General features: G+C 42.2%; 1 protein-coding gene across 5 annotated transcripts in view; it reads right to left on the bottom strand.

Moving 5' to 3' along the window:
* Positions 1-5,121: 5,121 nt before the first annotated feature.
* Positions 5,122-27,373, bottom strand: part of MKX (mohawk homeobox) — a 72,316-nt gene continuing 50,064 nt past the window's right edge. For 4 of the 5 annotated variants that reach the window (XM_061436268.1, XM_061436270.1, XM_061436271.1 and 1 more), the window contains exons 6-7: positions 7,764-7,797; positions 5,122-7,658 (exon numbers count right to left, since the gene is read on the bottom strand). In XM_061436268.1, coding sequence (XP_061292252.1) covers positions 7,472-7,658; positions 7,764-7,797 — 221 coding nt within the window. In that variant the 3' untranslated portion in view covers positions 5,122-7,471. The remainder of the gene's footprint in view (positions 7,659-7,763; positions 7,798-27,373) is intronic. The other variant, XM_061436272.1, reaches the window with a different exon arrangement.

Genomic DNA, 27,373 nt, shown 5'->3' with positions numbered 1-27,373 from the left:
TTACATTTCACATTTAGATCAATGATCCATTTAGAATTAATTTTGGTGAATGCATGAAAGTTCTGTTTAGATTCTTTTTCTTTCCCGTTATATGCGGATGTCCAGTTGTTCCAGCACAAATTGTTAAAAAAACTGTTTTTTCTCCACTACATTGCCTTTGCTACTTTATCAAGTATCAGCTGACTGTATTTGTGTGAGTCTATTTCTGGGCTCTCTATTCTGTTGCTCTGTTGAATTTGTTTACTTTCAGCAACACTACACTGCCTTGATGACTGGAGCTGGATAACAAGTCTTGAGGTCAGGTAGTGTCAGTCCTCCCACTAAATTCTTCTTCAATGCTGTGTTGGCTATTCTGAGTCTTGCTTCTATATATAAACTTTAGAATCAATTTGTCAATATCCACAACAGAACTTGGTGGGATTTTTCTGGGGATTGTATTGAATCGATAGATCAAATTGGGAAGCACTGACATCTTGACAATATTGAGTCTTTCCAATCATTAACATGGAACAAATTTTTTACTTCTTCTATGATCTTTGATTTTGTTCATCAGAGTTTTGTGGTTTTCCTCATATAGATTTTATCCATAGTTCATTAGATATACACATATTTAATTTTTAGAAATGCCTAGCTCATTTTGAGTGTCAAAATAAATTGCCAAGAGATGTAAGATTAAATATACAAAAATAAACCAAAGAACTAAGAGCAGAAAAGTTAGATGAATCTTTTTATAATCTAGGCACTAACTATGTACCAGGTACTATTGTTATACGTGCTGTTGTATATATAACGAATTTAACCCTCACAATGCTAGGAAGTAGGTATCATTATGATTCAAATTTTACAGATAAGGAAGCTGAGGTTAAGTGTCTTGTCTAAGATTGTAGAGCTACTAAGCAGAAGAGATAGAACTTGAACCTCAACAGTCTGGCTCTAGAGCCGAATTGCATCTATGATGACCAAATGTATGTAGTTCCCGCTTACACACTGTAGGTGTATGCACGTGTGATGTTTAAGGTTCTAAATTTTTTTAATATTATAAAGTGAAAGTGAAGTCGTTCGGTTGTATCTGACTCTTTGTAACCCCATGGACTATAGCCTACCAGGCGCCTCTGTCCATGGGATTTTCCAGACAAGAGTACTGGAGTGGGTTGCCATTTCCTTCTCCAGGGGATCTTCCCAACCCAGGGATTGAACCCGGGTCTCCCGCACTGTAGGCAGACGCTTTACCATTTGAGCCAGTAGGGAAGTACTTTCAATATTATAACAGAAATAAAAATATATTAAAAACTGGGGAACTATTTGCAACCTATATTATAGACAAGGTTGTTGTTGTTGAGTTGCCCAATCATGTCCAGCTCTTTGCGACCCCACGGAGAGCAGCACCTCAGGCCTCCCTGTCTATCCCATCTTCCAGAGTTTGCCCAAGTTCATGTTCCTTGCATTGATGATGCTGTCCAGCCATCTCTTCCTGTTATGGTAATGAAGTTATAAATACACAAAGAGCTCATACACATCACTAACAAACAGACAAGAGAAAGAAAGAAAGGGAAAACAGACAGACAGGTAGGCAGTTCACTGAATAGAAATACTAATGGCCAATAAGCTTATGCATAATGTTTCTCATCATTAAAACAATGATATAATTTTTACTTATGACATTTTCAAGTATTGAAAAGCGTAGTAATATTCAATGTTTTGACCAAGAGGAGGAAAACGGACACTCATGCCCTATTGTTAGAAGTGTAAAATGGTAAAACTTTAAAATGGTAATTTAGCAATGAACATCAAAAATTCAATGTACCTATTGTTTGACATTAATTCCACATCTAGTTATCTATTTGACAGATGTATAAGTGGCTGAGGGCTTCTTAGGTGGCTCAGTGTTAAAGAATCCACTTACCAGTGCAGGAGATATAGGACACGTAGGTTCAATCCTTCAGTCAGGAAGATCCACTGGAGGAGGAAATGGCAACCCACTCCAGTATTCTTGCCTGGAAAATCCCATGGACAGAGGAGCCTGGTGGGCTATAGACTACAGGGTCTCAAAGAGTCAGACATGACTGAGCAACTTAGCACACTTAAGTGGCTGAAGACGTATATACACAAATACAGAGCTACTCAAATATGGTCTGCATAATGATGGTAGTCTATAGGTGGCTTGTTATTTGTCTGCCAGGAGATCAGAGGCCAGAATGTAGATCAGTCTCACTTTTAAGAGCACCATGAGTCCAGGTGACAATTTTTTTTCGTAGAAAGACTTTCTTAAGAAAGTAGTATATTGATTTGTATTTGGTGAAAGCCCCTCATCTCACTGTGAAACAGCACTTTGAATAGCACTAGTTTATAATAACTAAAAACTGGAAATAACTCAAAAGTGTTTAGGGGTATTTGTTGGATAAACTTAATAACCCCAAACCCAAATTCTATGCATTCATTTAAAATAAGGAAATCTACGCATGGTATATACACATATACACTGTATATATATATATGGGCTTCCCCAGAGGATCAGCAGGTGAAGAATCCACCTGCAGTGAAGGACTCGCAGGAGATGCAGGTTCAATCATTGGGTCAAGAAGATCCCCTTGGTAGTTGTGAAGAACTCACCTGCCAATGAAGGAGGCATGAGACCTGGGTTCAGTCCCTGGGTTGGGAAGATCCCATGGAGGAAGGCATGGCAACCCACTCCAGTATTCTTGCCTGGAGAATCCCATGGACAGAGGAGCCTGGCAGGCTATAGTCCGTGGGGTCACAAAGAGTCGGACACAGCTGAAGCAACTGAGCATGTACCCATGCACTGTATATGTATACACACAGGATGGAGGGGAAGAAATTTTGCAAAGCAGTAGGAATATATTAATAGTAAGAAGTACAAGATGAAGAAGTACAAAAAGTACAAGATGAAAAAGTACATGTACATAGAGTGTCTGGAAGCACACACAAGACGGTTTTGAACCATGGTTATCTTGGGGACATGGGATAGGGTGTGGGGCTTTTATGCTTATGTCCCTCTGTATAGCTTAAATGTGTCTACAACTAGCATAAGTTACATCTATGATGTTTTAAAATATGAATTAAAAACTTTGTTCAAAAGTAATGAATCAGGTTCACTGCAGAGTGAATTTCCAGAAACTGTAAATTTGAGCTGAAATTCCTTTCAGAATACTTATTGAGATAATCTTTAAATGGGATGGGATGAATTTCCATGGAGGCATTTGTGTGAAGATGTAAGAACACATCAGCTTGTCTTTCCTAACTCAGAAATCCATTTTTCTCACCTTATTATGGCCAATGCACACACCTCCCAAGGCAAATTTTAGTCCATCTCCAGGATGGGTCTCAAAACTAGGAATTGGTGAAGTCAGGACTCTGTCCCTGCGGTGTGACAATCAGTGACCTAATTCAGATCGTGACTGTCACAAAGAAGTTCAGGACCAAAAGATACTTTGTGCTCAAAAAGGCCCGAAGATGGTGGATCATAGCAAGTCTTTTCAAAATCTAGGGTTCCTATATGCTTCATGGAAACCACAATTTATTCTGCCAGAAATTATGGGATATTAGGCCTTTCAGAGTCATCTGGAACACATTAATAATCATTAACATTTGTACAGTACCATGCAGTTTGCAAAGCACTTTCTTATCCACTGTCTTACTCAATCCTCATAACAGACCTTTGGGGTAGGTAGATTTTATAGATCAGGTTTTATAGATGTAAACACTGGGTACAGAAGGCTTATGTTTATTCCCAAAAGACACTGAGGAGTGAAAAGGCGAAGCCAGGCTGTGGCAGCCTAGATTCTTACCACCACCCCACACTGCCTTCCAAGGCATCTGACTTAAGTGGTGCAGACAGAAGCGCCTGGGCAGCTTGCTTTTATTCTCTGTGTTTATTTGCCTGATGTTATGCCTTTGAGCTGGATGAGTTTTAAAGCAGACCATGGCTGTTGCCACTGTTTGTTAAACATCGCTACTTGGAGTGAGCAGAGAGTACAGACAGCAGTTTGAGTTCTTGGTCATCTTGAACAGGATCAAGCAGGACAAACAGAGGGGAAAGCAATTCTTGTTGACGGAATGAAGGAAGCCATAGCACACGCTGCGTTTTCTATGGGCACATCTGTTCTTTCTACCTTGGTTCTACTTTAAGCTTTTCTCCAGGAAGTTCAAAGTGACGGTAATAAAATGATCTTTCTTGAAGGCCTAGTTTTGATACCTACTTTAACTATTTCACGCAATCTTCCATGTCAGAGAGCTTTTCTTTCCCAAGGTTTTTATTAAACTATCTACATCTCGTATTCCACTTATATTTCTACTTCCTTGCACATAAGCTCCATAGAGAGGAATTAAAATTATATGATAATACCTTCCAGTTACTGAGCACCTATTAACTGCCGAACAATGTGGTAGGGGGCTTCCAAGGTGGTGGTAGTTGTGAAGAACTCACCTGCCAATGAAGGAGGCATGAGACCTGGGTTCAGTCCCTGGGTTGGGAAGATCCCGTGGAGGAGGGCATGGCAACCCACTCCAGTATTCTTGCCTAGAGAATCCCATGGACATAGGAGCCTGGTGGGCTGCAGACCCATCAGGTCGCCAAGAGTCGGACACGACTAAGCGACTCAGCACACAGGCACCCCCTGTGGCAGGCACTTTGTATATCATATATTATCTTTAAACCTTGCAGCACACTCTACGGGTTATAACTCATTGCTCTCACTTTGCGGGACTGGGTCTGGACCCATCAGTAGTGAGTGGCAGAGCTGGGATGGATGCAGGCACACATCTGTGTAGCCTCAAAGCCAAGGTTCTCTCTAACTCACAGCTCGCAATAATAATGCGTATTGTATTAGCTACTGGAGGAAGGTATTTAATGAAAACGTTCATTTTAAAGTTCTGTATTTTAACAGTGAGCATCATACATTCTTTTCCTCAGCTCTTAAAAGGTGGGTTGGTGGTGATCTCAGGTGGTCTCAGGTGATGAAATTCAACTCTGATCCAAATGTGAAGCTCCCACATCACATCCCTGACCAACCTTAGGAGAATTATGGCACATAATGGACCCTTTTGTTCTGCTTCTCTTTCCACCTGGTCAGCTCTCAAAGGAAAACAACATTCTTATGATCATTGTGAGGTCTAGAAATTAACTTTTATTTTAAATCTGTCAAGAACTCCTGGCAGTTATTAATTTTATTAAAATGATTACATATGGCAAAACAAAGAATAGAGGTAATTCTATTTCTCTACAACATAAATTATGAGTTAGGGTCTCAGCTGCTGACTCAGCATTGTTGAAAAATTTTTTTAAAGGATTGGGGGGAGGACTTTAATTTCCAGAAAATATTAAAGCAGCATAAGAAAAAAAAAAGTAAAAGTAATTGCAACTGGAGATACTGCCTAGGATGTGCTAATTATATAATTGTCTTGATGTATTTATAGACCAGACTCCAAGCTTTGGTGTTTAAAAACAAAAAATCACGTGAAGAGCTGTCCTTATTGATTTGTCATCTGTAATTTATAACATAGAACAAATTTGCTGATTCTTTTTGAAAAGATAGTAAAAATCAATTATGACTAATTTAAATAAAAAAGCAACCAGCATTCATTTATCTAACTGAAATATGTAAAAACAAAAACAATTTTATTAAAATATTTAATACCAGAATAACTTATAATAGTATGAAAAAGAGTGAAGTACTTGTCCTTAGTTTTCACTGACATGATCACATTTTGGCAAACTTGTTTTATAAAGATTCCAAAGTTTTTATCATGGATCTATAACTATTTAAGGATCTTATAAACCAAAAGAACTCATACTTCATCTGATCATACAGTCATAACTTACATATCTTGCTTTGCACTTACTCTTACTGCAAACAGCAACTTAGAAAACAAAGTAAAAATATATATATATACAAAATATTTTTATATCAAATTATTTTCATTACACTAAATAAACCCAACCCCCAAATGTTATGTTACATGAAAAAGTGTCCTACAATTTATATCAAGACTGATACTGTCCATATATCAACTAGAGCAGCCTTTGGTTTTAAATGTATTTTGCAAAATAAAGAAAAATATCACCATGAGGCTGCACTGCTGGCTGTCATTCACACTCACAAAAATGCTTTCCAGTTTTTAAAAAAAATTATAAAATAGATTACATACCCAGAAAAAACATCCCAACATAAGAGTCAAGGCTCTTTTACTTCTCTGAGCACAAATACTCTGTTATATTTGGCATCTCTTCTGTTTATTCAAACTTCAAGCCTCCCCAAGCTGATGAGAATACTAACGTTTGACTGAAAAAGATCTTCTTTCTTGATATTGATTATTCTCACTCAATGATAGCCTAATTTAGAAACAAAATGTACTTTATTTTAATGCATGATTTCATTTTAATGTCCTACTTGGCAAAATTCAGAGACTGTTCAATGTTTGTTTTCCATATGTCTTAAATTTAAAAATCAATGTTGTGTGTATATGTATACCCACAGAGATCCATTTCCTTTATTGCCTTGTTCTCAATGCAGTGTAAGTTGCCCATCAGCAATTGTGATTTGAAATGAACCAAATAAAAGGTTTTTCCATGTGAAAAAGAGCTATTCCGTATGAAAAACAGTTTCCATCACAAAAAACACTGACTCTAATGCAAATGGGATTATGTTTTAAAACTAAATTATAAATTGAGTTTTACACAGGAAAATTTCGAGTTACTGAGATAATGAAGTTTTTGAAAACTTCGGCAAAACTTGAGAAAAAAATCCAAATCAATTCTAAAGAGCATCATGGTGTCTTCCAGCAGTGCTTAAAGACTTATTTTTCTGATCGCATTCATTGCCATTTTCCTTGAATGTATACATTATGTGATTCCCAAGCCTTTCCTTTTGGAAGTTTGTAACCTACCAGATATCCAGGCAGGATACATGCATAAAATTCTCACTGTCACTCTGCAAAGCACATTGAACAATTTTAAATATTGCAGATTTTTTTTTTTTTAAAGGAACATTTCATCTGGGCTGAAGAGATTTCCAAGCTTTAACATGGGAACTAGTGAACACATTTCAAGGTGTTCAGCAGTTTTGGTTCCAGTCCTGGCACCGGTGGCAGGTCCATCCAGAATAAAGCTCACAGTTTAGTAAGCATTGTGGTGCTATCGTTTTGAGGCACTGCTGCTCTGCTGTGCCCACGTTGTAACTTATTTTCAAGAAGCAAGGCACTTACTGTAACGGCAACACAGACATTTTACGCATACTTGGAGTAACATAAAATAAGTTAATATTTTTGATTAAAGTGGAGTTTTATAATTTATATGTCTTTTACAGAAGCAACTAAATGATACATTTAGGATGATTAAAAATAAGAAGAGGTTTGAGAGGGAGTCACTGTCACTCCTGCTCCAGCTCTTAGGATGAGGGTTTATGAAAAAACACTGATGCGAAGAACTGCCATCCATCTGAAAAGTGACAAACTCTTAAAACTGCGGAACCAGGGGCACTTTGACCGTCTTCACTTCCGCAATGTGGGACGACTTCTGGATGATGCAGCTGGTGGTCCCCTGCGGCTTGTCCTTTCCCTGCGCGAGATTGGTTAAGGCCATGGCTGCGTTGATCTCCTTCCAGTATGTGTCATCCTTGCTCGGTCCCTTTCTAGTAGCTGCACTGGATTTAAGCAGAACAGAAAGAAAATGATCAAACTCACAGCAGCGTACGTAGAAAAGATCATCACTGAAAAGCATGGATGGCAAATAAAAACATACCACTCACCTGTCACCCTTATTAGATCCATTTTCCAGAGTGTCTGTAAAGAAAAGCAAAGATTGGATTACTTTTCTTTTTTTGTTTTCTTTTTTCCAAAAAAAAAAAAAAAAACACCCAGTATTTACTTATTTCTGGCTGTGTTGGATCTTTGTTGCTGCTTGGGCTTTTTCTCTAGTTGGGGTGAATGGGGGCTCTCTCTAGTTGCGGTGCACGGGCTTCTGATAGGGGTGGCTTCTTTGGTTGCAGAGCACAGGCTCCAGCACACTCAGGCATCGGTAGCTGCAGTGCATAGGCTCAGGAGTTGCAGCTCCCAGACTCTAGAGTGCAGGCACAATAGTTGTAGCATATAGGCTTAGCTGCTCCACAGCATGTGGGATCTTTCCGGATCAAGCATCAAACTCTCTTCTCCTGCACTGGCAGGAGGATTTTTTACCACTAAGCCACCAGGAGAGCCTGAACTATAAAATAGGGGCTCCTGGATGATCTTTGGAGTGCCTGTAGCTCAACAGTCTATGGTTTCCTGGAAATCAAACCTCATCTCAGGAAAAAGACTGGCAAATAGTCCCCTCTGGCAAGTCAGCAGATGAACATGACCCAGTGCTGACAGCAACCTGGAATTCCTGGTGTATCAGAACAAGCAGCTCTGGTGTGTAAGGTCCACATAAGCCCTGTACCCTCCATTGCAGGGAATGAAGCGTAGGGTGTGGCCTCTGCTCATGCATTTTCACCTTTGGTTTAGATTGGCTCCTTCACTCAGAACACGCATGTCTATCAAAACCACATTATTACGAAGGAGGATGAAATGGGTTTCTGGTCTGGATTAAGCCTCTCTAGGGGAACTCCTTTGGCCAAAAGAACGAGATATTGGGAACACAAAAACAGACATGCTGGAGGGAAAGATTCCAGAGGGTAAAGAAGTGGGGGAAGAACAAAGAATGGGGTTGGGACTCCCCATCAGCCTTCAGTTCAGTTCAGTTCAGTCGCTCAGTCATGTCCGACTCTTTGCGACCCGTGAATCGCAGCACACCAGGCCTCCCTGTCCATCACCAACTCCCGGAGTTCACTCAAACTCACGTCCATCGAGTCGGTGATGCCAACCAGCCATCTCATCCTCTGTCATCCCCTTTTCCTCCTGCCCCCCATCCCTCCCACCATCAGAGTCTTTTCCAATGAGTCAGCTCTTTGCATGAGGTGGCCAAAGTACTGGAGTTTCAGCTTTAGCATCATTCTTTCCAAAGAACACCCAGGACTGATCTCCTTAGAGGCCCCAAAATACAGTAGTTAAGTCACTGCCATCAACAACCACCACTACCACCAAGAAGCTGCAGGAGGAGCTGTGCCACACATGAGAAGCACAAGAAACATGGCATTTGCTCACAGCTGTCTCTGAACTCCATGGTTTCTGGAAAGCTTTCTCCTGCTCCCAGTCCTCTCCTTTTCTTCTTCTCTCCTAACCCAGTATTTCTGAAGGCCAATTTTTTTTCTCTGCAATTCTCAAGGCTAGTTAGGCCATGCACCCCAATGTCCAGCCCTGGGCTCCCAGAGGGTTGTGGAACCAGGAGAGACCTGGGGGGAAGAGCATAAACATGATAATAATATAGTCCAGCCATGGCGGCACTTCCAGGGACGAGAGGGAAGAGAAAACAGCAATATGGCCACTTCGACATAGTAGCTAAACTTTGATGCCTTCAGAAAAGAGTCAGTGAAGTGTGTTCACACATCCTGAGTCAGGCCGTGCAGTGAAGACCTGAGACAATAATGGTCGCCGTGAGCTCTTTGCACAACCTTTTACACAAGGCCCACCTCACCCCCGCACCAAAAAAAAAAAAAAAAAGGAAGACATCAAGCGAAACAAAAGCACTTAGTGAATAAATGACAAAGTCGTTAAATGAATTTAATAAATAAATAAATGAGACTACGTGTGCTGCTGTGCTGTGCTTAATCCCTAAGTCCTGTCTGCCTCTTTGTGACCCCATGGGCTGTAGCCGCTAAGCTCCTCTGTCCATGGGATTCTCCAGGCAAGAATACTGGAGTGGGTTGCCATGCCCTCCTCCAGGGGGTTTTCCCAACCCAGGGATATTACCCTGGTGGATTCCTTACTGTCTGAGCCACCAGGGAAGCCCAAGGCTACATGTGTCTGGCCCCAAATGGAACAATAAATGTTAGTCCCTTTGGTTTTCTTTTAAGGCATCTTTGGAAAAATAAGTGGATCCGTGAGCAGTTGATCACCTTCTGGACCTTCTGGCCCCTGCAAGGTCAGCTTGGACGGTTAGCTCCACCTCTGCTGCTTGATAATTTTGGAATTAGAATATTACTCATGTAAATAGAAGAAAAACAATGACAACTTTGAATTCACAGAACTGTGATGATCCTAGCTTACTATGTCCTATGTTCCTTGTATGATTCTAGGCACTTTGGGTCTAACTTATTCGGTGTTAGTAACTTTGGCCACCTGATGTGAAGAGCTGATTCACTGGAAAAGGAGGAGAAGGAGCCCACAGAGGATGAGATGGTTGGATGACATCACCAACTCAATGGACATGAGTTTAAGCAAGCTCTGGGAGATGGTGAAGGACAGGGAAGCCTGGCGTGCTGCAGTCCATGGGGTCGCAAAGAGTTGGACATGACTTAGCGACTGAACAACAACAAAAAAAACTCTGCGTGTGGGCAGCAAGTCTCTGCTGTCTATTAAGTCTTTCTTTGTTTGGTGCTATTATCTGCAAATCTTTGCTCGATGATGACAGAGACAACAGAGAATAAGTCAATACCTTTGTTTAGGACAAGAAAAGCTAACAACATTGGACATTTTACACAGAGAGAGAATAAAAAAGGGGGTTAGCCTTTGCTCACTTTTGTCCACAAATTGCAACCATTCTGTTGCCAAAGAGAAACAATAGGTGTTGGAGACATTTATTCAATGGAAAGTCTTGGCAAAAGCAGAGTAAGGTCCATGATTCCCTAAACAACGTTAGGGAAATAACACAACCTAATTTAGAGAAGACCATGTGACTCACGTTCTGGCTCAGGGATGGAGCTCTCTCGAATGTTCAGAATCAGATTCCCCACCTGGACTGTGAACAGTGAGTGGTTACAGAGCAGAGGACAGGAAGGAAGCAGGTGGCTGCCGACTGCACATGCAAGGAAGACACAGACATCCCTGTGAAGGTCCACGGAGAGCTTCCTTGGCCCCCTTGCCAGCTAGACACTGCAAGCACTCCCTAACTTCATGACTGCTTGCTGGAAGCATTCCACCAACAAACACCTTGACCACAGCCAACTGTGAAACTGTAAAACTCTGCTTACTCTTGGGGCCTATGTGTTTTACAGTTTGGTGCTTATGAAAATACACTTCAAAGTGTAAGCACAGAGACCCCATCCCCATTTGGGAGTTCTTCATTAGTTTCAGGAATTTTCACAATGTCCTTGCAACAAAGAGGATTCCTGTGTTTTATTTCTAGGGCAGATGGGCACTTAGTGTCATTAGGTATGGGTTCAGGTTCCTTTCCCAACCACAGAAGAAAAGGTTTCATAAAAAAAGGAATGAAAAGAAACAGTCTGCTTCTGTATCAGTCCAGTGTTAAAACAGCATGTAACAAATTTCAATGTCAAAGATTTCAAACCCAGAAGGAAAAGCTGACTGTGACTGCTTTTGGGGGTGGGGGTGGGGGGGTCTCTGTGCCCAGGTTTTGGTTCAGAACATACACTGGTGTTAGAAGGGTGTGCTTTTCCTACTACTGGGTATTATGCATCTGAGAGACACCCCCCACCCCCGCCCCCTCAGAGGCGCAGTTCCCAGAGGAAGCAGCCAGGGGAAGACAGCAAACAGGGGCCCTTTTACTCTGAAACATTCGTGCTTTTGTAGGAAAGCGAAGGACTATAAAGATCTGGCAGTTTGGGGAGACTTTTTCCCCCCTATTCCTTGCGCTGAGATGAAATCTGGGGAAATGCCCCAGATTATCTGAGGGGAGTTCAGAAAATGCACGACCTGCTCATTCTATGAAATAATTGTGTTAAATGTGATTTTTTTTTTTTCACATGCTCTTTTCCTTTGAAGTATAAACCGGCTGGCAGTCATTTGGTTCAATGGCTTTGTGTCTTTTCAGCTGATCATCAGGATTTAAGGAAGGGTGGGTTTCTGAACACTTCCCCCCCTCCCCACTTCCAACTCAACGCCACTGCAGCAGATGGGCGGTCTCGTTGGCTCTCCTCCAGGAGTGGCACCCAGTAGCTCAAGGAAGGATCTGACAGGAGAAGGAAGGGCTCTGAACGCTGCTGAAAAGAGGGCAGTCTGAGCCAGAGCAGGCGTTTCCCTGACGCTAATTACCATGCACAGACCCGAGGTCTATGCATGTCCTACATTCAGCTCAGCCTATCTCCTACTCTGCAAGTAGCTTGGCTCAGCCTCTCCCACGTCTGAGCTAAAATGCCTTTTTAGATCCTCAGGTTCCAAAAATCAGCTACGCTGTCAATTACCATAAAAGCAACTGGTTGGCAGGAACAACTTACTGAACCAGCCAAAAGAGCATGTTTTAAGACCAAAAAAGAAAAGGAATGAAAAAGAAAAAAAAAAAAAGGCTTGCGTAGTTAGGAAAATCTTGGATGCTGTAAAACCCAAACCATGTTGAAACTTAAAATGGGGCTATCCTCAGTTTGGACATGTGTTTCCTTATAAAGTTAAGTAGAGAAACAATTATAAAGGAAATTCAGTCCTACTGCACCTCAGAGTCCTGTGAGCGCAAAGCCCTGTGGGCAGAGTGTCCATTCAAGTTTGAGAAACATGGTTCAGAAATATTAACTCTGAAATATATATTCCTGAGGTAACATTTCTGGTCATAAAAAGAGACAAAAATAGGGCCAAAGCTTTTGTGCTGAGATGGTTTTCAAATTTAATCAGTTAAGTCCTAAAGTTAGGAATGTCTTGGAATGTTTCCCCAAAGACTACTCACACCACAGAAAGGTAAATAAAATTATGTCTAAGAACCTGAGTATCTCTAATTAAGTGATCTGAGTCATCCATCCATTGTGTGTTTTCCTAAATGAAGGGGGAGAGAGAGCTCCAGATGCTTGACATCTGTACCTTCTCACCCTTGGTCGGTTTGGGGGCCGCTGCTGGAGACAGCAGGGGTGGATACCCAGGCCCAGTGCTTCTCACCTCAGCGTCCTGAGGGCCCCTGGCACACCACCCGGATCATCTCTGGAGTTACTTACATACTTGGCGCAGCGGGCATAAAGACTGAGACTCTTGGGGAATTGGCCAGATATGAAGCCTCACTAAGATTCTGAAATACTGATTGCTCCAAATTTTCAGGATCTCATAATAGACAGATCCCCATTCCCCTTGTTCTGTCTGTCCCTACTTCCCTAGGCACTAGGTCTGGGCTGGGTTCACACACCTGGCTGACTGATTCCACTGTAACTCTACATTTATTTACTTTTAAAAACAGAATTTCGGGACTTCCCTAGAGGTCCAATGGTTAAGACTTCGCTTTCCAAGGCAGAGGGTGTGGGTTCGATCCCAGGTAGGTGAGCTAAGATCCCACATGCCTCCGGCCAAAAAAGAAAAACAAAACATAAAACAGAAGCAATATTGTAACAAATTCAATAAAGACTTTTAAAATGGTGGCAAAACTAATACAATTATGTAAAGTTTAAAAATAAAATTAAAAAAAAATGGTTCCCATCAAAAAAAAATCTTAACAAATAAACATTTAAAAAAAATAAAAGTAGCATTTGTTGTTGCTCTCTAATAAGAAAGTCATGTAGGTTTGCTGCAGAAAATACAGGAAAAAGTGGAAAAGAGAAAATCGAGGGCAGTTTAGGGATAACTCGAATTAATATTTGGATGAATGGCCTCCCAAAGTAAGTTTATATACATTTTTTTAAAAAGAGAGTCATTTTGTACATGTTTTAGAACTTGCTTTTCCACTGAACGTCTACCTTTTCCTTACCTTTTGCTAACAAAGAAGATAATACTCTATCACCTGGCCTACCCTGATGTGGCAACATTTGTTTTTTCTTTTTGAACCTATGAAAAAGAAACAGCTTGAAAAAATTCAAAATCTAGCTCCACTCAGTTTAAACTTGGATATTGAGAATCTTGAATGTTATAAGAAGGGGCTGCCATTAACAATTACTAGCATTTCATCATTGAAGCGATCTTGGTTGATAAAGCCACCTTCAAAGACTATGGCAAGGTCAAAAGCATTGTTTACATAGAAAGCCTATTAAAAACCTATCAACATCTTTTCCGGAGAAGGAAATGGCAACCCACTCCCGTACTCTTGCCTGGAAAATCCCTTGGACGGAGGAGCCTTGTAGGCTACAGTCCATGGGGTCATGAAGAGTCAGACACAACTGAGCGACTTCCCTTTCACTTTTCACTTTCATGCATTGGTGAAGGAAATGGCAACCCACTCCAGTGTTCTTGCCTGGAGAATCCCAGGGACGGCGGAGCCTGGTGGGCTGCCATTTATGGGGTCGCACAGAGTCGGACACGACTGAAGCGACTTAGCAGCAGCAGCGGCAGCAACATCTTTTCTGTACTTTTTGCTAGTATTTTAGACCATAAAGATACCCCCCGCCAAAAAAAAAAGAAACAACACTTGGTGTAGCGTTAGTTGCTCAGTCATGTCTGACTTGTTGCCATCCCATGGACTGTAGTCCACCAGTCTCCTCTGTCCATGGGATTCTCTAGGCAAGACTACTGGAGTGAGTTGACATTTCCTTCTCCAGAGGATCTTCCTGACCCAGGGTTCAAACCCAGGTCTCCTGAATTGCAGGCAAACTCTTTACCATTTGAGCTACAGGGAAGACCTCAAAAAGGCTTATCTCCTTCCTTATTATTTAATCTGTAATATAAAAAAAAATGATCCAAATCACGGAATAGGAAACCTAAAGCTCTGCTGAGCTCATCCTTGCACTTGAATAATTTTATTCATTTATTTATTGGCTGGGCTGGGTCTTCATTGCTGCATAGGGTTTACTCCAGTTGCAACAAGGGGGACTACTCTCCAGTAGAAGTGCTCCCGCTCCTCGCTGCGGTGGCTTCTCTAGTGGCAAAGCACGGGCTCTAGGGCACATGGCCTCGGGAGTGGTGAAGGGGTTCAGTTGCCCTAAGGCATGTGGAAGCTCCTGCCATGTTTCCTGCATTGGCAGGAAGATTCTTTATCATTGAGCTACCAGGAAGCCCCATCTTTGCACTTTAAGTTAGAGTTACACTCCCTAGCAACAGTGGTCCCCAACCTTTTTGGCTCCAGGGAATGGTTTCATGGATAACAATTTTTTCCACGGACTGGTGTGTGAGGGGGATGGTTTCAGGATGATTCTCATAAGGAACATGCAATCACTTTGCTGACAAAGGTCCGTCTAGTCAAAGCTATGGTTTTTCCAGTAGTTATGTATGGATGTGAGAGTTGGACCATAAAGAAGGCTGAGTGCCAAAGAATTGATGCTTTTGAACTGCAATGTTGGAGAAGACTCTTGAGAGTCCCTTGGGCTGCAAGAGATCAAACCAGTCAATTCTAAAAAAAAAATCAATGCTGACTATTCACTGGAAGGACTGATGCTGAAGCTGAAGCTCCAATACTTTGGCCACCTGATTTTCGAAGAGCCAACTCATTGAAAAAGACTCTGATGCTGGCGAAGATTGAGGACAGGAAGAGAAGAGGGAGCAGATAGCATCACTGGTTGGATAGCATTACCGACTCAATGGACATGAGTTTGAGCAAACTCCAGGAGACAGTGAAGGACAGGGAAGCTTGGCATGCTGCAGTCCATGGGGTTGCAAAGAATCAGACATGACTGAGGAACTGAACAACAACAACCATCTAGCTCCCTCGCACGTGTAATTCACAGTAGGGTTTGCGTTCCTAGGAGACTCTAATGCCACTCCTGATCTGACTGGAAGCAGAGCTCAGGTAATGCCAAACCATGGGGAGTGGCTGTAAATACAGAAGAAGCTTTGCTCACTTGCCCCGCCCTTCACCTCCACAGGCCAGGGACTGGACCAGCCTTTGGCCCCGGGGGCCTCTGTTCTATGATCCCCCTTGCATCACCAGGAGGGAATAACTGCTAAGTAACTGCCAGACAGCTGTTACTGCATCACTTTTAGAGGAAATGTTTGTGGTTATCCTCTCTTTAAGGGTAGTGAGAGCTTTTGAATGAGTAAAGATAAATCATCCTGAGTGATTCTGCCCAAAAAGGAAGGGAAAAAAACCTATCCAACCACCTGTAACATTTATCTGTTGATGATTCAGCTGCTTTTTTTTCCAGCGTCACAGACCAAAAGTGAATTGCACTTTAAAAGTTCAGCATGACAGGAAAAGATTGCCATGAAAACTCCGTGACTATCAAGGCTATTGCTCATGGAAGGATTATGGAGCCTTTTGGAATAGTGAAGTGAAGTGAAGTGAAAAGTCGCTCAGTCGTGTCCGACTCTTTGCAACCCCATAGACTATACAGTCCATGGAATTCTCCAGGCCAGAATACTGGAGTGGGTAGCCTTTCCTTCTCCAAGGGATCTTCCCAACCCAGGGATCAAACCCAGGTCTCCCGCATTGCAGGCAGATTCTTTACCAGCTGAGCCACAGGGGAAGCCCTTTGCAATCGTGAAAATTACAAAATGAAACCCACCTCAGCTTCATGGATGGAAGTGGTATTTTTTTTTTCCCTTTTGCAATATACTAGCTACATTATTTATCCTGGGGCCTTAAAGAATGAGTGGCTTCCAAAATTATTTGAGTTTAGAGAAAAATCTTTTCCAAAAATTAAGCCAGTGTTTCCTCTAGCCATGACTTCCACCATTTGGCTGAGGATTCTTCTCCTTCCTGTTACCTCTCATGTGGGCTGGCCCCACACTACAGCTATCGGTGCCCAGATGGCCTGCATCCACAGGGTCCTCACCTTCACTTGCCTTTCTGTCAATGCAGCCTGCTCTCTATCTCCTCCCAGAAAATAAAACATTAGAAACCACACCCCTCTACTAGACCAATAGTGAAGAGGGGAAAGCTTTCAGGATAGGTTATAGTTGCATGAACAAAAGCAGAACACCTTCCTTGTTCCAGGAGCACATGTGCCTGTGGATAAACCTGTAAATGTTGTGGGGTCCTTATCAGTTAGGGGGCTACAGAGCCTTCCTGTGACTTTTCTGACTATGCAGAGGGCCTCCTTGTTAATTATGAGCTGAACCTTTGTTCTGGTAAAACAGTTATTTTGACCTCATCAGTCTGGACTAGAGGACTAAAGGCACAGGAAGTGGGATTTGCAACTTGAAAGTAACATTTCAAATATGCACAGTACCACCCAATTAGAATGTCTCAGCTCCACTTTCCATCTTTCCCACTAAAGATATTAAATGTCCTCAATCCTAAATTACTCTGCGTGGTCCCATTACCAAGATCGCTCCTCTGTGATCTCAAGGGCTTCACCTTCCCAAAGTTGAAAACCTTCAGTCTGAAATTTCACTTTGAAGATCAGAATGTAGTCTCTGGGGAGGAAACTGTTGGTAAGTAACCAGAAAGGGGGTCTGGAAATGTTAAGTATTCTCATTTCTATTCTTAGCATGTCATTGCTAACTCTGAGGGTGGTCTGGTGTGAAGTACAGAGGCAGTGTGGGCCAGTGGGTAAAGCCCAGACTTTAGAGCCAGAGGCTGGAGTTGGATCTCTGCTCCACCACTGATTCTCTGTGTGACAGTCTGCCATCAGATTGACCTCTCTGTGCTCTGACTTTCTTACCTAGAAAGTGGGGCTAATCACATTAGATTCAAGGTTGTTATGAGGACCGTGTGATTTCATATTTTCTGAAACTACTTACAAGAAAGCTTAAGCATATATACCAAGAACTACTGATACATAAATCCTTGTAAAAAATTAACCTCTCAGAGAGGTTGAATGTAGTCACCAGAAAAATTAGTATTGTTCAGAGATTTGATATGAAAACCATTATGTAAGATGGAATATTTTAACTCTGGGCAAAGCCCATCAGCCTAGATTAATGGATTAAGTGTGCAGAATCTATCATCTTCAAAGACAAAATGGCTCTTCTGATGCTATTTTGTGCCAAAGTACGGTAACATGCCAAGACAGAGAACACTGGAGCCACATTAAAGAATATCCACTGACTTTAAGTGTCTAATGGATTTTGTTACTTTATTTTCTCAAGGGGAATACTGGAGATGTCACCCAAATGTTTCATTCATGAAAGTGAAGTTTTCAGCCAAAATCTCAGAAAACGACTTCCTAATTATACACGAATAACTTGTGTGTGTGCCTGTGTGTTACAAGGAGCATTAACTGTTTATAAAAGTGCTCTCTTTTACATGCAGGTTGGGCTACTAGTTCTAAAAACAGGGTAGACTTACTCTGATTCTTGGCTAAACTTTAGTTTTGTCCCAAGGTGATGACATTGACATTCATCCACCAAGTTTTGCTACAATGCAAAACAGCCATGGGTGTGGCTGCCACACCGCAGTTCTAGGCGGTTGATGTTTAGTAAATATATAGCTGAATAGTGTTAGGTTAGAAAGTACTAATACAACTTCCTTTAGCGGAAAAAAAAAAAAAAAAGGCCTTTTAAATGGAAAAATGTGTATTTGTTATAATCTAGATATTGGCTGGAAAATCTGGCTCCATCTATGTATTTTTAAGCTCGTCAGTATCTCTGAAAAATCATCAAAAAGTACTTCTGCTTTGATATATGAACTGTAGTGTATCCTTGACTTGGCTCACATTATGGCCATGCTTTTCAAATTCCTTAATACCATCTCCAGAAATGACACTTCAGACTAGGCGATCTTGCTGTTAAACCTGTCTGAATGCATTAACACCAGAAATGACACAATAAGAGAGAGGATGTTTGCCAACTTCTTGGCTCTTTCAGAAGAGGAGCAAATGACAGTTTCTCTACTCACAGTTCATCTGCTGTATTTATTAATAGAAAAGAAGCATATTTCAGACATAGAGGAACTGTACTACCAGTCCTTCTCCTACATTTCAAGTACATTTGGATGTTGCTAATACACTTGAAATGTTAAAACTATACTTGGCATGTCAGGGTTCTATGTTCACACATTTCTACACTTAAAAGGTTCTGTGATTTTCTGCCTTTAATTTCAGGGACAGTCATTTAAAGTCTAAACTAGGGTGGGGAAGGACCTTCAAATGAAAATTGGGAAGGTTTTTGTTGGTGGTGTGGAAGGCAGGAGGCATAAAGATGAGGTAGAAGATTTTGCTGGCCGTGGGTGCGGCTGTAGGTCCAAGCATTCCCCTAGTCTAGAAGTCTTCTGATGACCCCCTTGGACCAAGAGAAGACCACATAATCACCAGGAATCTATTTGTGAAATGGCATAGGGGCTTCTTAGGTGGCATAATGGTAAAGAATTTGCCTGCCAATGCAAGAGATGCAAGAGATGTGGGTTGGTTCCTGGGATTAGGAAGATCTAGAGCAAGAAGCGGCAACCCTCTCTGTTATTCTTGCCTGGAGAATCCCATGGACAGAGGACCCTGGTGGGTTACAGTCCATGGGGTCACAAAGAGTTGGACATGACTGAGCACACACACAATGGCGTATATAGGTCCTATTCCACTGCTATCACCCAAAGGTAGGATACAAAAATTTTCTTTAAAAAAGAAGGGGATAAGTTGCTTACCTCTAACAAGTTGATCAGTTTGGGGAGAAATCAAAAACATTTTATAGGTCAAGCCCATGATTTTGTACAGTAATTTCTCTAAGTTGTAGGATGTGTCTTAAGATCACAGGAAAGTAGGTGTGGTCTCTCTAGGAACAGGACTTGCGTGAGTCACTTACGTGAACTGCATCTGAAGGCCTCACCCAAAAATGGGGAAACAGTAACTGTCCCTCCTGGGCTTGCAGTGAGGATTCAACGTGGTGGCCAGCGCCCAGCTCTTAAAACAGAACCTGGCCTGTAGGAAGGGCTGCTGCTGCTGCTGCCGCTGCTAAGTCGCTTCAGTCGTGTCCAACTCTGTGAGACCCCATAGACGGCAGCCCACCAGGCTCCTCTGTCCATGGGATTTTCCAGGCAAGAGTCCTGGAGTGGGGTGCCATCGCCTTCTCTGGTAGAAAGGGCTATGATGCTACAGTTTCCCAAGTGAAGTGACGCTGATGCTGTCAGCCGCCCATCACCAACCGAGGGGGCCATTCCAGGCTCCTCGTTGTTGCCAAGCGCCCTAGGCCTTAGTAGGGACAGCCAAGGCTGCAATTAATGCTCCAAGTTCCCGACTCTATCTTTGTATCAGTAGCAGATATAACACCTGTATTAGGAAAATCCGTTCAGAAATGGGTGACTCCAGGTTCAAAATGCTTTTGTCTATTTTTGCTTAACACCACTAAAAACAAAAAACAAAAAAACAAAAAACCTGCCTTTTTATTAATAGGAGGAGTAATAAAACTTTGGGCTTCCTTGGTGGCTCAGCAGTAAAGAATCCACCTGCCAAGGTAGGAGATGCAGGTTCAATTCCTGGATCAGGAAGATGCCCTGGAGAAGGAAATGGCAACCCACTCTGGTATTCTTGCCTGGGAAAGCCCATGGACAGATGGGGTTGCAAAGGAGTTGGACACAACTTAGCGACTAAACAATATATAAAACTTGACTTGTGTTATTTCCCCCAGGTGTTATATTTTTTGCTACGGAGTGATGTATAATTTAGGAGGAGTCATTACAAATACAACTTAAGAATAAAGGAACCCACCATTTCCACTGTAAAACATGGCACAATTCTTCAAAATAATCAAATCACCCTTTTTCTTCTAACTGGAACAGCTATGGTAATGACAGACTGTTACAAGATCTGTGTTTTCTATTTTGAAAATAAACATGTAGACCCACTTCTATATTGCTGTGATGGTAGGGCCTTTTATTTTCGAGAGTCTTATATTTTTCTAAATTTTCCTTTGGGAAAATAGAGTGACAAATAGTAATCCAGATGGGGGTCATCAAAAAGTAATTATTCAATGTAATGCAGATTTTTTCTTTCTAGGGTAGGATAAAAAGCCTTTATAAAGTAAAGTAAACTTAGTTTCTGTTGCCCTTAGTAGAATATTTTGTTCAGGCCTGCTTCAAAAAGAACAGACCTTGGTTTTATTACACACGGTGATGAGGTTTACAAACAGTTTTTGGTTATTTTTAATCTGTTATTTTTACAGCAGCCCCGAGAGGTAACTGGAGCTATATGATCTCTAAAGAGGAACGAGGACAAAGGGAACAGAACCACCGTGCAAACAATGTGGTCACCCTCGGGACCAAAATCACTAAAATAGAGCTCAGTGGTCAGGATGCTGAGCTGAGCTGTGAAGGAGGTCGGAGGGGCTCCTGTCTCAGCCTGCTGATGGCTTTGCTTCTGAACAAGAGCAGAAATGGCAGAGACTCTGACTCAAAGGGCTGAAAAGGATCCAAGTACTAAGGGTTGTCACCTCGAAGCCCCCCAGAGATCCAGGGGCAGGGTGAAAACTGGAAACAACCCTCAGCCAGTATCTGCTGGGTTCCTTCTTCCTGCAGAGGACATGGGTTCTTCCTGTGCTGGGACCACCACCCGCCAATGCTGACCCAAATTAGACATACAGGCTCCACACCACAGCCTGAAGAAGTTCAGTCTCCAAGGGGATGTTTCTCTCACAAGATAGTAAAAATGTAGTAGTTAAACATGAAGCAAAGAAACTGTAAAGAGAGCACTCTTAGGATCTTAGATTTAAAAGAAAAAATCCAAGTGCTTGATGATTATCAGAAAGAAGAGTGAGCTTAATATACAGAAAAGTTTCTGCACAGCCATTTCATGGAAATTTAAACACAGAAGACTGGCATGCTCGCATGATTTAAATATATTTAAATGCTCAGCAGCTGCTGTTCACAATGTTCTATAAATGAGTTCCCTTCTCCAGGGGATCTTCCCAACCCAGGGATTGAACCCAGGACTCCTTCACTGCAGGGGATTCCTTACCAGCTGAGCCCTTAGGGAAGCCCAAGAATACTAGAGTGGGTAGCCTATCCCTTCTCCAGCAGATCTTCCTGACCCAGGAATTGAACTGGTGTCTCCTGCATTGCAGGCAGATTCTTTACCAGCTGAGCTACCAGGGAAGTCCTGTGTTATAAGTAAATAAGACACCTCAAAAATAAAAGAGAAAACATATTTGTTTTAATCATTAAAAGTGACTGATTTAGAGAAAAGGACAATGAATTCAATATTATTTTTGGACTAGAAGCAATCCTCTGCTATTATATTTCTACCCTTTCACATACTTTCTGATGACTTTTAGAGAGAAATATGTTTCAACAATCAGTTGTGTAAACTAATTTTAAAATAAAAGAGAGAGAGGGAAAGGCAGAAAGCTGTGCAAAAAAAGAGAAGAGAAACAAAAGTTACCTTTCCAGGACCAATCAGATCCACTTAGTCACACTTCAGCATTTGGTGATAAGATATATCATACATACCCAAAAGTGACTTAAGTATTAAATCTCTAGACAGCCAGAAATAGGCGATGAGTGAGCACAGTGAAGAAGACTGAAGTCATTGCTTTGAATCAAAGGACTAAATAAACAGCTTGCCTCTCATAATCAAGAGAAAACAAACTACATATTGTCATCATGAAAGGACAAAAACTTGCTCCTTCTTTAGGTACTAACAGCAGGAAAATCGTAATTCCTTGCAAGATCCCCAAGTTCCTGCAGGCAGGTGGCCTCTCCCCTCCCTTGTGGTGATTCTAGTCACTTTCTCCACACTTCTAGACAGGGAAACAGAAGGGACCGGTCTTGGACCTGAGGGCAGAACACTTACAAAAATAGCAGAGCTGTGAAGGCTCCTGAAACTACAAACGTGCCATAGCACTGCTCTCTGCATCCTCCACTATGTCAGCGGTCTGTCCTGTTAGACACACCCCAGTTAAAGCCAGCAGGAGTGAGCCACGCTCTGCTACACATACGGTTTGCATGTGGGTCCCAAGCCAGGGAAGCTGAAGGCATCTACTGAACACAAGAAGAGAATCCATCCTTCCCAGGCCACCCACAATGGGAGCTGGACAGGGGACATTACAAATACGCAGGAAGAAGTGAGCCATTGTTCCTTGGGCTCTGGGGCAGCAATTAATTACACAGCCCTCAGCACAAGAGGAGAACAGGAGTCCATCCATAGGGTATTTCTCTTATGTTTCATACTCTAAGTAACTGGATATATTATCTAGCTGATTTTCAGTCTACTTTAGGAGGTTTATAAAAACCGTCTAATAGAGAAAGACAAATACTGAATGGTATCACTTACAAAGTGAAGTGAAAGTCGTTCAGTCGTGTCTGACTCTTTGCAGTTCCATGGCCTATATAGTCCATGGAATTCTCTAGGCCAGAATACTAGAGTGGATAGCCATTCCCTTCTCAGGGGATCTTCCCAACCCAGGGATCGAACCCAGGTCTCCCGCATTGCAGGTGGATTCTTTTCCAGCTGAGCCACAAGGGAAGCCCAAGAATACTAGAATGGGTGCCTATCCCTTCTCAAGCAGATATTCCCAACCCAGGAATCTAACCAGGATCTCCTGCATTACCGGCAGATTCTTTACCAACTGAGCTATCAGGGAAGCCCTATATCACTTATATATGGAATCTAAAAAATAAAACAAGCAAATGTGTACAGCAAGACAGAAGCAGGCTCACAGATACAGAAAACGAACTCGTGGTTACCAGTGGAGACAGGGAGGAAAGAGGGGCAACCTGGGGTGGGGGAAGGAAAGGTGCAAACTACTGTATATAAAATACAGGGAATATACAGCATATATATAATCCCTGTAGACACAGGGAATATAGCCATTATCTTGTAATAACTGTTAATGTAATAAGAGGATAACCTGTAAAAATACGAATCACTATGCTGTGACCTGAAACTAATATAAATATTGTAAATCAGCTATACTTCAACTTAAAATATAGAATGATCTGCTTAGAAAAATAATAAAATCATGAGATTAATTTTTAAAAATTAAAAATATTAAAGTTATAAGACAGTTTATTAGACAACATATAGATTCTTATTTGGACAAAAGGATGCCCAAAAATACTTTCAGGAACGTGTATTTGTGCTGATTTATAGGAGCTCATGGGTTTCCCTGATGGCTCAGACAGTAAAGAATCTGCCTGCAATGCAGGAGACCTAGATTCAATCTCTGGTCAGGAAGATCCCCTAGAGAAGGGAATGGCTACCCACTCCAGTGTTTTTGCCTGGAGAATTCCATGGACAGAGGAGCCTGGCAGGCTACAGTCCATGGGGTTGCAAAGAGTCAAACATGACTGAGCGATTAACACTAATAGGAGCCCATAGGAGAAGCATAAAGAAACGAAGGACGTGTAATGATGAAAATGCACTGAATTATTCACATGAATAGTCATCATCATTATAATAATTAGCAGGGCTAGGAAAAGCAGAAAGTGGGCCCAGAAATGGAAAAAAAGATGATTATTTTTACACTGGAGAAAAAAAGAGGTAACGGGAGTTGTGTGGGCAAGCGTTGAAAGCATCTGTCAAAAGGTGGCTTTAGAAATGGGAGTCCCAGTTCATGATTAATTGAAAAATTATTCAAATGGAAATTCCATGCTAACATTAGCCGTCTTTAAGACAGAGAATAACCAATTAGTTACTCAAATTCCTACAGCTGCTTTTAATGGGATTCGTGCCTTTTATTGGGTTTATCTTGCATTGAGAGATTGAGTGCACCTGTTGGCTGCTCATCAGTGTGACCTGGGGAGGGTGGAATTCACTTAACCACATGTTACTCCTCCAACAGTAGGTGCGCTGGGAAGAGAGGAGATTGGAACAGAGAGCTGGGGGTCCTAATGCCAGTGCTGCTGCCTATTAGCGTGTGGTTTGGGGCAAGTCAGTTAATATCTCTGCGTGATATTTTTTTTTTCTCATCTGTAAAATAGACACAAAACAGGGAACAATGAAGGCTGTTGTAGAAATTAGTAATAGTTTCCCTACAAAACATCAGGCAGCCAGGAGTTCTGAATAAAGAGCAGCTACAATTATTTCACATACACAAATATGCTTCTTATAGTGGCAGCCATCAGGGATGCACGTGGAAGATTTACCCTGAAATGGAACAGATAACGAATAACACAACAGTCCAGCGTAGTCTTTGTATTAGAATCGTCTCTGCCAGGTCAAGGGCAGGCATGTTATGTCTATGACACTCTAGTGTGGAAAATTCCCTGAAGGGCAAGACTGCATGTCATGGAGACTTCAGCTTTGCAGTCCGCTTGGAGAAGGTCACTTCCGTTGCTTAGTAGCCATAATATGAAAAACATTAGGAGAGTGAGAATAAGCATACCCCGTGGCAAATTCCAGAATTATGTCAGCAACTGGTCTTTGCTATTCATTTCTGGGGTTGGTGCATGTGGCTGTTATCGGACTGGCAGTTCACACATGTTACCCATGCCATCATATAGGTATGCTGGAGTAGTTTGCTCTTAATGGCTTGGAAAAAGTTTTAGATGTGAAGGTCTTTATTCAAGGTAGAATATAACATTTGGATGTGAGCAAACAGCTTTGGGAATGCCCAATTCTTAAAAGATAGGTATTTAATCTCTGCTATTAAAATTTTTTTATGAAGAGCTAACTGATGTACTTCCACAAGGGAAAAATAACAACTTAAAACATACATTACCTAAAAGAACTTCATTGCTTCATCCTAAACAGCTGTACACAGTGTCCTTAAATTTTTAGGTTGGAGCAAGAATTTATTGATTATTTCAATACTCCTGATATCTTACAAAGAGACCAACATTCATTAACAAGTTCTTCCCACTTTAAAGAAGAATGTGAAATACTCAATTCCATAGTGTATAACAACACTGCAGTGAAGCTGAACTTATCCAAGTAAAACCCAAAATTTTTTTTAATGTCAAATGGAAAATTACACTTTGTACACATTTTACCCCCCATCCCTTTTGGGAGCATAATTAAGGTCTAGATCAACTTAACACAATTCACAGTGGTGACAACAATATTTATCAAGCATTTTGCAAGTCATAAATGTGCAATTAATCTAATTTCCTTTCTGTGCACACATATCATTTTCTCCATTTTATAACTGAGAAACAGAAAGGCTGACTGACAGGTCCAAGGCTAAGCTGTTAGTACACAATAGGGCTGGCGTGTGCGTGCATGCGTGTTCAGTTGCTTCATACATGTCCACCTCTTTGCGATCGTATGGACCATAGCCCACCAGGCTCCTCTGTCCATGGGACTCTCCAGGCAAGAACACTGGAGTGGGTTGCCATGCCCTCCTCCAGGGGATCTTCCTGACCTAGGGATCAAACCCTTGTCTCCTGAATCACAGGCGGATTCTTTATTGTCTGAGCCTTGGGGGAAGTCCAATAGGGCTGGTACTAGAAGCCACATCTTTCATTTTAAGTTCAGCGGACTGGGCTGTTCTTATGGGGTCTTCATTCACTACTTTAGGGGTTTACTGGTTGGTTCAGCAAACATTTACTGAATGCACCCTGACCATCAAGCACCATGAGAGGCCCTAGAAATCCCACAAATTACAAATGGGTCTCATCCCCATGCAGCTCACTGTTTACCGAGTAAAGGACAAGAGCTCAGTGTGGGAAGTGCTGAAGGAGCGATGGTGGGGGCAGGGGTACAGTGCTCCTGAAAGCAGCTCTGATTGAGACAATGCCCTTTGGGCACAGAGGAGAGGTGCTGGGCAGGTATGTCCAGCAAGCCTTTTCCTCTATTCATGCCAGGCCCAGCCAGTGTTACCATCGCCTGGGCATCAGGCCCAGGAAAGATGGGAAAGCACAGGCTGGGGAAAGATGGGCAGGAGAGGCCGAGGTGAAGATGGGGGATGGCGTTCCCGGTAAAGGGGCATCTGTGAAAGCACAGGTGACGACACTCTCATGGGACCCTTCGGGGAGCTCTATCTTTGATGCAGCTGAATAATATGGGCTGTGTGCAGGGTCAGGTGGGAAACGACCCAAGAGAGACTATAAAGGCCAGGAACTGAGGGTTTCTGGGTTTGCACGCCAAGAGCAGGAATGTGAATTTGATCCTGAAAGGTATCAAAGTGAAAGTATTAGTTGCTCAGTCATGTCCGACTCTTTGGGACTCCATGGACTGTAACCCACCAGGCTCCTCTGTCCGAGGGATTCTCCAGGCAAGAATACTAGAGTGGGTAGCCATTCCCTTCTCCAGGGGATCTTCCTGACCAGGGATCAAATCTAGGTCTCCTGCATTGCAGGATTCTTTGCCAACTGAGCCACTGGGGAAAGGCATGGGGAATGACCAAAGGATATGTAACAGTGACAGGATCAGATCTGGATTTCAGAATGCTCCCTCTTGCCTTAGGGGAAGACGGGGTCAGAGGAGCCAGGCAGGATCTTGGCGGGAACATCAAAACAGAAGAGGAACCCTGGGAATAAGGAAGATCTCCTGGAGAAGGGATAGGCTACCCACTCCAGTATTCTTGGGATTCTCTGGTGGCTCAGATGGTATAGAATGTGCCTGCAATGCAGGAGACCCAAGTTCAAATCCTGGGTTGGGAAGATCCCCTGGAGGAGAGTATGGCAGCTCACTCCAGTATTCTTGCCTAGAGAGTCCCATGCACAGAGGAGCCTGAGGGGACT

The sequence above is a fragment of the Bos javanicus genome, chromosome 13, assembly GCF_032452875.1.
Source record: "Bos javanicus breed banteng chromosome 13, ARS-OSU_banteng_1.0, whole genome shotgun sequence".
Taxonomy (NCBI): domain Eukaryota; kingdom Metazoa; phylum Chordata; class Mammalia; order Artiodactyla; family Bovidae; genus Bos; species Bos javanicus.
This window is presented reverse-complemented; position numbering and strand designations above follow the sequence as displayed.